The 15,191-nt window shown below is 40.2% G+C and overlaps 1 protein-coding gene across 1 annotated transcript; it reads right to left on the reverse strand.

The window, feature by feature from the left end:
• Window positions 1-3,096: 3,096 nt before the first annotated feature.
• Window positions 3,097-12,813, reverse strand: LOC109959349 (14-3-3 protein epsilon). Its single transcript, XM_020598626.1, has 6 exons — window positions 12,525-12,813; window positions 9,348-9,547; window positions 8,381-8,487; window positions 7,012-7,218; window positions 6,142-6,278; window positions 3,097-3,159 (listed from the first exon to the last, which is right to left on the reverse strand). Exons 1-6 carry the CDS (start codon window positions 12,586-12,588, stop codon window positions 3,107-3,109), a joined length of 768 nt encoding a protein of 255 aa, XP_020454282.1. The 5' UTR covers window positions 12,589-12,813; the 3' UTR covers window positions 3,097-3,106.
• Between the last annotated feature and the right edge of the window lie 2,378 nt (window positions 12,814-15,191).

Consider the following 15,191-nt stretch of genomic DNA (forward strand, 5'->3'; position numbering starts at 1 on the left):
CCCCTCCGTCCTTCGTTAAGCCCTGTCACCACTTCACCCTCCGTCCTTCTCTAAACCCTGTCACCACTTCACCCTCCGTCCTTCTCTAAACCCTGTTGTCTTGCTGCCTTATATACTCCACCCACTGACAGGTGGATGTAACGAGCTCATCAGTGTGATTCACTTCACCTGTTGTTCCAGACTTACTGTGTTCAAGAACATGTCTATTGCAGAGTCACAGACAGCAGCATGAACATAATGTCCCATCTAAGAATGATGACATATATTTCTTGAATTTCACAAATTGTCTGTACAAGTATATATTTTACACACTTTATTCATATGATTTTTAATTTCAATGTTGTTTTTATTTATTATTATTATTATTGAACACTCTGGGTTTCCATAAAAGGCTTTAAATCTGAACTGTCCTCACCTGTAAGCCAACACCAAGTGTTTAGGTACTTCCATACTGATACACAGCCTCGCTATGAGCTACCCATAATGGCTACAAGTAGCAGCTACAGTAGTTTTCCTTTCAGCAAACAGCAAATATACCACTGAACATTTTCACAGTGTAAAGTCTTTCTCTAGCAGCCAGACAGACAGTATGTCAAACTTTGGTTCAATTTGAGTTCACTTTCATTATTCTCCAGTCTTTTTGGAGTGCAGTACAGTCAGTGAACCTCTCTGGATATACTGTAGTCCCTAGGGGGTTGCAGTATATTCTGCAGAAAGGGGGAAGTAACTAAGTACATTTACTCAAGTATTCTACTTAAGAGCAGTTTTGTGGTATCTGTACTTTACTGGAGTAGTGTCATTTTCTGCTACTTCATATTTCAGCTTCCTTACATTTTACAAAAAATGATACTTTTTACTCACTACATTTATTTAATAACCTTTTACTCTTTACTTTTCAGACTGAAATTAATGAATGAAAATACAATATAATCAGAAGAATTTCTTCATCCCAGCTGGGAAGTACTGTATAAGCATATAAGGTATTTAGCATTAGCTCTACTTTTACCAGCTGTAACACGTGTGATATGCACAATAATACATCATTATTATAGTCCAAAAATATGATATACATTAATATGAACTGTACCATTCTGCATAATGAATACTTTTCCCTTTTACTACTTTAAGTATTTTTATGTTAATACATTTGTGCTTTTACTTCAGTAACAATTTGAATGCAGGTCTGTTACTTGTAAGAGTATTTTTACACTGTGGTATTGCTGCAGTCTGAGTACTTCTTCCACCATTGGTAGATGACGATGTAGAATAGACAAAAATGTATATTTACATGTAAAAAGTGAAATGTATGAAAATTGTTTTGGTTGTATTTAGTTATTTTGTTTGTTTTTTTTAAGTAAAAAGTTTTAAGTTGCAATGTACTGAGTCATTATTTAGCGTAGCAATAAGAGAGGCATGTTTGATATTGTTTGACAGTGTAAGTTTGTTCAACAGTAATTACTGGAAAACAGTGTATTGACTTTCTCCTCTCCTCCCAAGGTCTTTCTCCCAACTGTGTTTCATTTAAAGACAGCACCAAATCTGACTGAGGGGGTAATGCGACAAGCATGTGTCCTGCTGTGACTGAGGTATGTTTCATTTTATCCATGAAAACATTGAAATGGTCGTCTGTGATGTTCCAAAATGAAAGCAAAGAACAGCCACATTGTACTTTTTACTCAGTTACATTTGACAGCTTTGTTACTTTTGAAATTAAACCTTCAAAACCGTTAAGATCTGTGTAATTTCCTCTCCCATTAATCAGCTAATAATCCCCTGGTTTATTTTGTGACTCTTTAAGGAGGCCTGGTCCCTACGCCAGATTAAACTCTTATTTTATATGAAGTAGAGCGATCAGAGATCAGTTCAGTAATGATAATGTGAGCCACAGTCATAGGGGTCTGGCAGAAACAGTACTTTAGAGTGGTAGCATATTACTTATTAAATACAGATTTAAATGCAAGACTTGTTACGCTGTTAAATTTGAAGACATTCTTCAGTAAAAGGATCTGAGTTACTCTTCCACTACTGCAAATAGAAGTATAATTGGATTCACTGTAGAGACAGTAGCAATCGTTCTGCTGCTCTATCCAGCACCGCCCTCTAGTGATTCAAAATATCTGCATACAAAGGAAAACAAAAAACAAACAAAAAATCTCACGCATGTTAATTTTTTAACATTTTCAGTTTGAAGTTTAATGTTAATTCCATGCTGTGTTTCAGTAAGAATACAGATGGGACTTGTGGCTCCGCTGAGAATATCCAGTAGTACAAATCAAATTCGTGTTACACATACTGAACAGAAGGAAGAAAACAAAGAGTAGAGATACAGCAGGCCTCTATTCCCAAAACTTTTTCTTTTATAGCGTGCCAATGCAAAACTGCATTACCTTACAATCAAGAATGAGCATTCCCTTCCCTCCCACACAAACATAGGAACATTTTGGCTGCTAAAAAGCCATTACCTAAATATCTGCCATTAGCAAAAGCACTACAGCCTCGCAGCACAATATTTGGTCAGAGTGGACAAGGATAGAGGTCAGAACGATGTCTGGAGAAGGGGAAATTGTTTGGTAACCACAGAGTAGAGAGGGCACTTGGCTCATCCTAAGAGTTCTAGCACATCCCTTTCAAACTGTCACTGCTTTATTTCCTCAATTATAAAGTGAAATGTTTCAAAACTGACTGACAGAAGCAAGGATGGCAAACACATACACAGAAAAAAAGTTGAACAGCAAAGTACTGTCTTTAAATAAACTCTTGCATGTTTGTGTTACAGGTAAGCAAACTTGGCAACAAATGATACTGCAAAATAAAAACTATAAAGGAGGACACAAACCCTAAAGGGCATAGGTCTGCAAAAGGAAGAATCAAAAATAAAGTAAATTCCCAAGGGAGTGGCCATGACAACCCTAGCAGGCCCTGAGGGAACTGGAAGATGACATGCATATGAGGAGGAAAGGTGAGAGATGGGTAGAAAAGGAGAAAAAGGTAGAGAGAGTGTGTGTGGGCTGCAGTATAAACCCAGTGGAAAACTGGCTGGGGACAGGAGCTAGTGCTGGAGGAGATAAACAAGGGAGGAGGAAGGCTTGTCTTGTGTTGTTCAGTCTCATTGGGCCTCTTCCTCTGCGTCTTGCAGTGCTTCTTTGCTCTGTTCTTCACCTAAGACAGACAATAACGTCATTATCTTTGCATGCTCAGGAAAAGATTTTCAAAAGGCAGCTACAGTATGGAAGTAAAGCCCCACCAAAAGAAAAGGTGCACAAGCCACACTACTCAGTGTGCACCTCGTAATCTCAGAGTGTACAGGCACAGATTTGGAAGTGCAGAATCATATTGGAGAGCATAATCCCAGCCACGCATGTGCTCGATTTCTGAGTATGCGCTCTCAGAATTCGCCACCAGGGTTTGTGTGAAAAGACAAACGAGCGCACCTGTGGCCAGGCTTATGCTCTCCAGTCTAATTCTGCGCTTACAAATATGTGCCTGTGGACTATCAAATGCTGAGTTGCAAACTGAGTAGCCCTCAAAATGGAAACATGCTTCGTGCTCCCTCAAACATTTTGACAGGGATTTACTTCCACAGGATATTCACCAGAATGAAAACCAACTGTATAGTGAGAGTGAATGAATTTACTAAGTGGTTTAAACAATTGGATCCAAACTGGAGGGCTGTTTAACACATATCTGGATTGCAGGTGCCAAATGTGTTGCCACATTCACTGATCTCAGAAATAGAGGTAGTGAGTAATGGGGATGTCATGAGAACTGATACCAACAACATTATGAAAAACTGACGGTACTTGGTTAGAGGGCAAAGGAATGCTTTATCATATACATTTATAGAGTCAATAAAATTCTGGTGACTTGAGATCACTAATAGAAGAATGTGACTGTGTCAACATGCAGGCCTGTGGGCAAGAGTTAATTCAGTGCCTTCTAAACAAACCGTAGACAGATTTACTCCCAGGGTAAAAGCGCCTTGTGAACCTGTACAACATGTCACTTAGACAGGCTACCATAGAGACAGTACAGCCATCCCTATAATGAAGAATTAAGAGGCACAAACAACAAAGGCCTGAGCATCTAGCCTGATCAAAATAGAAACTGTAGCAGTGCTCATTAGCACCTCAGCTTACTGGGATGTGAGAACTCCACAGGAGCAAATGTTCCATAATTATGCAGTACTGTTTATTTTTGTTTTTGAGAAAGCTTTAACAAAACACTATTTCCTACAAGTGCAAGAGCTATGTTTGCGTTTCCAACCTCTGCCTCACCCAGCCAATTATCTGCCCCAGTGGGCTGCATTCAGCATTAAGAACATGCATGGTGAAGGACCAGGGAGTCTGCAAGCTCTGCTAATTAACAGGGAAAATGATTGAAGCTCAATCTTTATCCCACCATAGAGGACAAGTTTACTTGTTTCTGTTCACAGTTCCCAATTAGATATGAATCAGACTCTCAGGTGCCTTTTTTTTTTAAGAGAGCCAAATTAAATATGAACATTAGAAAACCTAATTTAAATCACTCTGACATCTTTAATAAGTAAAAGTAATAACTTTGGCTGTGGAACAAGGAACAAATGTTCCATAATTATGCAGTATTGTTTATTTTTGTTTTTGAGAAAGCTTTAACAAAACACTATTTCCTACAAGTGCAAGAGAATCACATCCTGAAAGGCCCCAGAATTAAAGCCAGTCAAATGGAAACTATGAGAATGGACAGGGGAATGTGTATCGCAACAGGGAATTTTTAACAGGAGCTGAATCCTAAAAAAATAAATTATTCAAAGGCCCTACAGTTTTCCAAGTTTGGCTTAAAACAACAGTCAGGTCTGTATAATGGCTCCAGAAGATATTCAGACCCCTTCACTTTTTGCATGTCATGCTGTGGATTTCATTCTACACTCCAAAATAAGAGGACCACACAATGATGTGGGCACAAAGTGAAGGGGTTAGAATACTTTAAGTGCTGTTCATGAGGCTCAGAAGTCTGTTACACACATCAACTGGATGACTTCCCATGTCTGTTTAGTGCCAATTTCTCTGCATTTGTCTTTTTGCTGCAGCTCAAACAGTCCAGGGAGAGGCAAACACGAAATAAACAGACTGTAGAATTGAAAGACATTCTCTAGTCTAGGCTGCAGATAAACACTGGAATATGGTGAAATGACTATATGGTAGTATGCACAACCTATGTTCAAATAGGCACCTGAATGTTGTATTATACACATTTGAAGAAGCGTGACCCAGATTTTTAAATTCAATCAGTAGGGTTCAAATGTGAATGCCAATATCAATTGCTATAGTTAATCCATGTTTATCTTTTTATTACTTATCTAGAACATGGAACTGATTTGAGAGACTGCACTGAGCAAAAGAAGGTGGTTAGCTAGCAGTCACCTGGGAAGCACAGCCTGGCCTTCAGCTACAATATTTTGCACTCCGTGGTCCTTATGAGAATGATACACAACCTTGCCTGATTTCAACTATTACCAACTTTTTTTTTTATACACACTAATACACAGCACTCATTTCTACACATGCAGAAAAATTCCACAAGTTGCAATTCCAATGCCCCAGAGGCTGGACCTTGTGCTGTGCTGTTAGTGAGGGGTATCAGGGTAGTGAGACAGGAGTGACAGCCTAAGTGGGGGGGAAAGCCCAAGAAGGGAGGGATGACTTACAAAATACACTTTTATAATGAAGCAAGAGTGACTGAAGACAACTGTCCTTAATCTAGGGAAGAACGAGGGAGACACGAGACGTTAGAGCAGTGTGAGAGCGCTGAGCCCGAGAGACAAAAGACAGGGTACTTCAGAGGAACCGCAGTGCTGAGAGGAAAGATTCGAGAAAGTTATTCAGTTTTCTTGATTTTTGAAAGTCAGCTCAAGTGCTGGAAGAAAATTACTGAAATTGTCTGGGCCAGCTCCTTACAAATATGTATCAGAACATGCAGTCACGCAATAAATGAACAAATCACAAGAAAGCCTGTCAAAAGGCAAGTAATGATGCTGACAGCAGGGAGCCAATCATCTGTCAGTACCACTCAGTACTGGGCATGTTGAGATCAGATACTACTAGTCAATGCTGTCCCTTCAAACACCTACAACTAATGTGCTGAGAAGAAAAATAGTTCTCTCACCATCTCCCTGCACGTCTGAGGTCCATAGTGTCAAGTTGTCCCGTAGCAACTGCATGATAAGTGTTGAGTCCTTATAGCTTTCCTCACTCAGCGTATCCAGTTCTGCAATGGCATTATCAAACGCTTCCTTCGCCAACCTATCAGCAGAGAGGATGGAAAACAAGGTCACATGCATATGGGGAACAGGTGGATTCTGGGTATGATTCTGTTAACAAGCAGAGCAGTGCAGAAGCAGTGAGGTTATGTGTTCCCTTTATGAAGTGCTTCCACGTTGCCAGGTTCCTGACAATGATTTAACTACAAGTGTCTGACATCTGGAACACACATTCCTAGGCTTTTTTTTTATGTGGGATTTGAAAGACACTAAAACGTGGATGTATTTTGCATAACTGAGAAAAATAGTAAATTGCAAATGTTACAGAAGGATTTTTTTTTTTTTTAGATATACTAAGAAAAGAATGTCTTGGTTGCTCGCTTTCTGGATGCTTGTCTCCATCCGTCTCTCACTGGGCGACTTCTGCTTCTCTGAAGTTTGACAGTGCTGCCAGCAGGTCTTCATGACAATAAATGTGCAGGCCATAAATCTGATGAGTCTGGCACAATCAGTGACCATTTTCACATTACAATTTTCATCCTGATATATTCAACATAACTTTAAACTGATACTTCACCTCTATGATACAAACAAATAGGGATGCCAAACACTAGTTGAGTCATGATTGACTCATTTCTTTTCTCAGCTTCTTCAAAATCAAGGTTCAACTGGTAAACCCACATATACTGAGTGCTTGGAACTGGGATGTGTATACTGTATACATTAAGTGGGCAATTAAACATTCATGCATCCTTGGCAGTTTGAAACTCACTCACCTGCAAGCACGGTCTGGCGAGTTGAGGATTTCATAATAGAAAACTGAAAAGTTAAGGGCCAGTCCCAGGCGAATGGGATGTGTTGGAGGGAGTTCGATCATGGCGATGTCGCTAGCAGCTTTGTATGCAACCAAACTGTTCTCTGCTGCCTCCTTCCTGTCGTTGCCTGTGGCAAACTCTGCCAGGTACCGGTGGTAATCTCCCTTCCTAAGCAGAAGGAGCAACGCAGTCACACCGATGTCTGTTTTCGTACATGTGCACTATAGACACGACAGTCAAGAGCACTGATTGGCACTCACACTGAACAGGGCTTGTAACACTGTTCAGTACACAGCCGCTTTCATCATTTAATAAAGTGCACCATTATTAATGCATTTGTCACTTAAATATTATTTGCCACTGATACGCCACAAAGTTTTACACAGTTCAAATATATTTCAACCTCTTCAGGGATGTCTACATATAATCTTATTTATTCATTTTCTTAATTTTTCTTTATTAATAACCAGGCTCGAGTAAGACAGAAAAAGCTGCAATACAAAATGTGTTGCTCTCAAGAGTCTATCTAGACACCCCTGGTGTGCATTGGAATTTTATATTTTTGTTACAATTGAGAACACAGTTTTCCTTCAGCACCCAGTTGGATGGATGAGCAGTGTACGTTGTCTCTGGCTGTGCACGGGAATGATTATTGTCTGTAGTTTACCCGATACAGAATAAACTATAGCCTTCTTTGAATTACTGTCTGTCCTACTGGTGTTTTAATGTTAAAAAGAAAATGTATATATATATATAATTGTTCAGTGATGATCATCGCTGACAGCTAAAAATTGAGTTTTTCCAAAAGGCTCTATAAACACAATTTGAAGAGATTTTTACAAACAACGCCACCTTCAAGATCCACATCAGCATCTACAGCCTCAATAGTACTGGCAATGATGAGTAAATAACCAGAGGAAGGAAGTACAGTTTCTAATAAGCCAGGTCTGAACAAACAGCCGGCGCTTCAAAGCAACAGACTGAAGTGACAGTCTTGTTACAACTGAAATCAGAATTTGAGCTTCATGTGATCAGAGAGCTTTTGTTAGGATACAGTCAAATCTAAGTGCAGGAAAAGGTGGGTAAAATACTCCTGTATGATGTTTCATCTGATCGAAAGCTGGTCAGGAGTCATCTGTCTATTGATTTACAAGAGGTACTTGTCCATGTTCAGACATGGCATCTTTTGTGGCTTCAGTCACATCATCAGGGCTGGAACAAGGTGAGATAGGTGTTCACTCAAAGTGTGTAACATCACAGGAGAAACAAAGGTACACAGCAGTCTGCAGCGTGCAAGTTGTCAGAATGAATACATTCTGTGGACACATACATTTTGTAGTAGAAAACCTTGGACTCTCCTGTGGTTGCTGCTAAGATGAGGTGCTTGTCCAGTACATCCAGAATGTCATTGCAGATCGATTTCAGCTCTTTCTCAACCTGCAGAAAGAAAAACAAAACATAGCCAGCTGTGGTCACATAAAACATTACAGGTTCTGGATTAAAATTCTCCTGGAATATTAAAAGTTCTGTTGCAATTTAACACTGATTCAATACTACTAAACTCAGCTGAGGTTCAATCTCATGTTAACTTATGAAATACAAATCCAGGCAGAGGCTCAGGTTGCTGTGCTTTGTCCAGGCAGCACAATCATGATGACGAAGACAGTCACCAGATGTCAACAGTCATTAGTTCATACATCTCGCCAGCTTGTTGAGGATAAATGCTCATTTGATGCTTGAAGCTCCAAATCAGAAACATCTTGAAATAAAGAACATACTAAATCCTTTCCATCACTGAATGACTTGGGCTTGCTGTGCTTCACTGCACTCAGTAGTGCTGCCAGCAAAGTTTCTCTGCAGCAGAGATGAATAAACATGTGATTTAAAGTTGATTCTGGTTGCTGCCTGCTTCATTATTTCACACAGACAAGAGCTGCTGGGCTGTGAACTCTCAGCATTTCCCCTGAAAGGCTTCCTCTGAAAGGTTCATGGAGGAGAGCTTTAAGGTTCTCTGACAACTACTAGATAAGGAAACTGGATTGTACAAGTAATTTCCATAAAAGAAGGCAGCAGGTGTTTCTGGGGTATTATATACAAGAGCAGAGACTATGCTTGAAATGTACATTTCATCCTTTTTTATCTATTGTTTGGACACCAAAGAATTTTATATATTTTTACCAATGGAAAATGTCAAAATGTTGCATAAACATCAGATTTGTCATGATCAAATCCTTACAGAAACCTACAATGTAACACTGCTTACAGTTGGTATATATAGGTTTATAATAGTGCCTGACCGTTTTCCTGTATTCTCGGATCATCTTAAGTTTGTCTTCTCCTCCTTTGTTTTCTTCTTTCTGTTCGAGGCTGCTGATTATCCTCCAGGAGGCTCTTCTGGCACCGATCACGTTCTTATATGCTACTGACAGCAGGTTCCTCTCCTCCACCGTCAGCTCCACATCCATACTGGCCACTTTCTTCATCGACTCCACCATTTCTAAGGGGGAAAAAATGGAACAAATGACATCAGGAACGGGCTTCGCACACCCTCCTGCACAAGATGACAACCTGAACACTGTACCCAAGCACCAACTCTTGTAATGCAGAGATTCAGTGATTCAATGTGACAAGGTGTGAATAATCAATGAAGAATCCAGGGATGAAATGGCAATGAACACAATACTGCACTGATTAGTGGCATAACATGCTGCTTCCCTGGGGATTCGCATACACAACACACTATAGAGCCTCTGTAACCCAATCACATGGAGCACTTTGAGGAGACTCTGCAGGACCACCAAAACAAACCAGTTGTGAACAGTGTGTAATTTCTGGACTATCATGACCATATATGAAACAATATATCATACTATTATTTTGCCTATGAAAATGTAACAATACATTCTGTATCATTTCTGATACACTGGCAGCATCATGCTTTGTATGCAAATAAAAAAAAGCCTTCAGTGGTGTTTAAAATAAATCTGTGGCTGAAACTGCACACAGGTCACGCCTCCCATACTCCCCTGGAGGTAAATGTGCCAATCATTCGGCTCTTAACTTCAAAGAGAGCGTATCTGTTGAAGCCAATTACGGAGATCTTCTGCAATATGCTGGCGAAACCTGATACACAACAGTTACAAGCCAGGAGGAGCACTATACTGCTTTGATCACTTTACCCTCCAGCCCTGCCTGCACTCTCATAAACTCAATAACCTCTGTGATTTTTAAATGCTTCACAAGCATTACAAGCGTTCCAGATCTACTGAACAGGTCAAAATCTGTGTCCTTTACTCTACAGGGGAAAAAAGGCATTCATAAAAAGCAGAGAGGGTGTTTGGTCAGACTTGTACCAGGGATGGTGCAGTCGCATAGTAGACTACGCAACCCAGACCACAAGATACCTGATCGTCCTCTGGCACATAAGCAAGGCACAATGTAGTCAGACTTGGCTCTAAAGATGAAGACGCTGGTGTGTGCTTTCTGGCTGCATCGCTACTTCAGTGTCCACTAACAGCATATAAAAATGGCAAATCTTCAATCAGCCCCATTATTCAGCAGCCATTTTTGTGCTTCTTTGTTCATTTTACTTATTTTGGTCTCTGTTAGACATGCATGGTGCTGAACACTATGTTTCTCTGTTTCAACACCAGAATATGTCACTAAAAGTAGCACCCACTGGTTTGTTTTGATTTACACAAATGCTAGCCAATAAAATGCATCATTAAATTTTATGTCAATAGAAAAGAAATATAATTATATACATTTAAAATAGGCCAGATGCATAAACCAATACATGTATTGGTTACAAACAACATTAACAGCTGTGCCACATCTAAAACACAATGCAGCCAACAGGGAAATTATAATCTATCAATCATCTAACTAAATTGCTATATAAAACTAAATATAAAACCTTAGTCTTTTTGCCTGCTGATTAAAGTTGACTTGAGTTAAATCTGAAGAACCTTAATATCCTGGGTGTCATTTACATCCAAGCTAAAAGGAGGGCACAGTATTAGTTTGACTGGTTTGTTGGAAAGAATACTAACACAGGGTGCTCCTAATATTCCTCTCATGTATGTAGCCAGGGAGGATGAACATACAGACACCTCTGAATATAATTTAGTCAAGTACACCACCACCTTTAACTATGACCTTAACAATAAACATATAATTGAATACATACATTGATGACAATTCCACCAAAAACAGACATTTTCAGCTTCATAAACACAGATGTTAAGGCAGAAGTGTTAACAATGAACTGCATACAATTGTACAGGTGTACTTAATAAAGTGGCTGGTCAGTGTACAAGTGGGTAACAAATGAAAGGAAAAACCAAGATAAAAGTGCCTTAGTGAGGTGGTGGGCCACCATCTTCGCTGCACTTTGGCATTGACTCTACAAGTCTCTGAACTCTACTTGAGTAATAAACACCATTCTTCCAAAAGATATCCCCTCATTTGGTGGAGTGCCCCGTCTAAAACATCAGTCTAAAATCTCCCATAAGTGTTCAGTTGGCCTGAGCATCATTCATATCATTTTCATACTCATCAACCAATTCAGTGACCCTTGTGTCTTATGGTTGGGTGTATTGTCATCATGGAAGAGACCACTCATGTATCTAGGTTTTTCCTTTGTCACCTGTCTGTATTACCATTAATGAGCAGCAAGATAAACTCTGCTTATAAGACGACATCTAGTCAAGTGGCCAAGTGCTTGAGAGTCAAGAATAGACGGCTCAAGATGAACTCCTCACTGCCCCGCCTGCTGTACCCATCAGTCAATTAAAACGCTGGCATGGTGACCTGAACTCACCTAGCATTGCGAGAACGGAGACCTATGTTGTTCAGTTTTACTCTTGTATTCCGTATGCACTGAACACTATACGAAGAACCTGATCAAAATTTTTATTGCTTACAACTAGTGACAGGCTGGCATGTTACCATAACACTAACGTAGGTGAGGACGGAACGTTAGCATTAACTGTGACAGAGATTTACGATACATTACTGTGGCTTGCTGGATCAAATGTTCTGGTTTTGTCGGTGGTTACTGCCAATTCAGAGGGTCAAGTCATGTTTGATGAGGTGTGGATGTTTGCTATAACGTTTACCGCTGTATTTTGAATGGACTTTGTCGTGATGCGTGTCGGGGCTGAGGAAAGGCTAGCCAGCTAGTTAGTTAGCTGTCTTACTGACGTTAACTTTGGTCTCCACGTTAACACAAACGACAATAACCAGGCACCAGAGCAGCCAGCAGAACGTGGCTATGTGCAAGAAAACAGTTTAAGCGAAATATGGTTATTTTAAATGTTTCGGGATTATTTCGATTGGAGAAATCGCCGCCATTTTGTCTCCTCTCACCCAACAAACCCATGTGAAATGCTTTACCTGCGCCTCCAAGCCCCCTGCACGGGGAGAGGGGGGCCAGGCATTCTGCACTGACCGTTATCTATTAAGAGCCTTACCGTCGTATCTCTCCGCTTGTTCGGCGAGTTTTGCCTGGTAAACTAAGTTATCTCTATCTGCCATGGTGCTCGGGTATTCGTTTGTTCGTAGCGTCCCGGCGGAAAGGGAGGATTATTGGCTACTCGGCGATTCCTGGTGGTGGATCAGCAACAGCACCGTCGCTCCGCTGAACCGAAGACCCACCGGTAACACTGGTGTAAAGATGGCGTCGCTACTCCATCCGGGAAACGCACTCTTCATCTATGCCTACACCCTCACCCCACCAAACTCACTTCAAACACCCACAAATCCTGTGTCACTGACTTATCAGTACATGTGGCATCTGAACGATTTAGTCCTTTTTATTCAATTTAGCAACTCGTCCATTCGGCATAACTCACAAATAAACTTTTTTTTTTCCTAATAAAAATGTTGGCTCAGTCATACCTCCCTCTTGTATTTTGAAACTTCATCATACCAACAATGCTACAATATTTGTGCTGATTTATGATAAAATCTCACCTCCGCAAATTACTAATTTCTTAAACCCAAAATACTCCCTTCTAAGTGTATTTTGGGCTGGATCAGCACATTATAAATCGAGCTGAAATTTAGCACCAAGATCTAATAGGCTACTGGATGCTATTAATAAACTTCACATCAATGGACATAATGTAAAGCCAAATGATAATTTAGAAGTATATTAACACATTACACGCTACAGATAATTTTAAAAAATCTAATTTCTAATATTATATTGTCATAACACTGACATAATTGCACATCTGCCTTAAAATATTTTTGTCCTTGTTCTGGTGTTCCTCAAAGGCCGAGTGAAATGGCACAAAAGCAAAAAATATGCTCATGTATTAAAAAACAGCATGCCAAATAATGTGTAATTGTTTTCTTTTTATTTATTTATCATTATTCTTTGGAGCTTTATAGCAGATAAGGTGTAGTCTCTAGTCACAGGAGTCACCAACGCGGTGCCCGCGCTCGCCCGCAAGGACCACTTGAGGCGCCCGCGAGGCATGTTCTAAAAATAGCACTGGTCACAATGAAGCCCCGTCTAAAAAGTTTTTTGTTGCTTTACTTTTTCAATCAAAAACGCTTTTTATTTATGTATATTTTTAAATGACGTTATTTATTACAAACATTTTAAAACAAAAATGTTTTATGTACTATCGGTCGGCCTCAAAGAGATTCTGGCAAACCGTCCGGCGCCTCAGGAGGGGGAAGCAGTGCCCTGCCAAAACTGTTTACAGTGGAGGTGGGCAGCTGTTGACCTCAACTGGGGACATTGTCGGACGGTGGAAGGAATACTTCGAGGATCTCCTCAATCCCGGCGCCATGTCTTCCGATGAGGAAGCAGAGGCTGAGGGCTCAGAGGTGGACTTTCTTTGGCAGCGGAGATCCATGCTGTCTTCCTTTATGTAGTGTTAAAATTTAACTGTGACCGTCAATTTCTTCAAATTATAGTTCATGAACAACGTGCTTCCTCTTATTGCTAACGTTACTTCTTTGTCTAAGCATCTCCAAATCCAAGCTGCTACTTCAATGTGAAAAAAGTGAAATTCATGCTCTAGAGCAGGGGTCACCAACGCAGCACACGATCGCCTGCAAGGACCACTTGAGGCGCCCGCGAGGCATGTTCTAAAAATAGCACTGGTCACAATGAAGCTCCGTCTAAAGCTTTTTTTGTTGCTTTACTTTTTGAATAAAAAACGCTTGAATGAATGTAGATTTTAAAATGACGTTATTTATTACAGAAGTTTTAAAACAAAAACGTTTTAACGAAATCTGGCCTTTTCTGAAGTCAAATGTCAATATTTCGTGCATGTCAACACCACACACCTCTTTCCTGACACAGGGAGGCGGTGCAGCAACAATCAGGAGTTAGTTGTGATTTACCCCCCAAAAATGGCAGAAAAGCGAAAGAAAACATGCCATTTTCACAGTGATTGGGAGGAAGAGTTCTTTTTTTTTACGTCAGTCAAAGAAACGTGTGTGTGTCATTTGCGGGACAACTGTTGCGACGGCAAAGCGGCACGATGTGGAGAGACACTTCAGTACATGTCATGAAAGCTACAATGCTAACTACTGCAGGACTGGTTCTTGCTACCATGCTAAGTCTGAGAGACGAGGCAGTCCAAGTAACTTCAAAACAGTGCTGATTTATTCAAAGGATCACAGGTAAAATTAACATTACACGCTCAGGTATCTTCCACCCCCAAACTGCTCACAGGCAGATGTAAGATGAAAGACCCTGAACCCACCAGGCCTATACATTATATCACCTCGGTTGGGCTAGCCCCATACTACACAGAAACGTCAAACGAGACGTCTCTGTTGCCAGCTTTGCAGCTGGTCATAGCAATAGTCAAAACATGAAGCAAATCAATGTGTGTGTGTGTGTCTGTTGATTAAGTGGTGTGTAACTAAAAACATTCTCACAGACCTCTAGTAACATGTCGTGACTTAAACATAAGAACATATTATGACTAAGGCTACAGTTATACACGTCATAATAATAATATTAAACACCCTGTCTGCTGACAGTCATCAACTCTTCTCTCTAGTTATCCTTGACCAGATGTACCCTGTAGAAACTCATAAGCATGACTAAGCAGTTAACAGTCTAACTAGACATCCTATCTCCACTAAACATTTCTAATACAAAAAGTATC

This window comes from Monopterus albus, unplaced genomic scaffold (genome assembly GCF_001952655.1).
Source record: "Monopterus albus unplaced genomic scaffold, M_albus_1.0 scaffold38.1, whole genome shotgun sequence".
Lineage (NCBI taxonomy): Eukaryota > Metazoa > Chordata > Actinopteri > Synbranchiformes > Synbranchidae > Monopterus > Monopterus albus.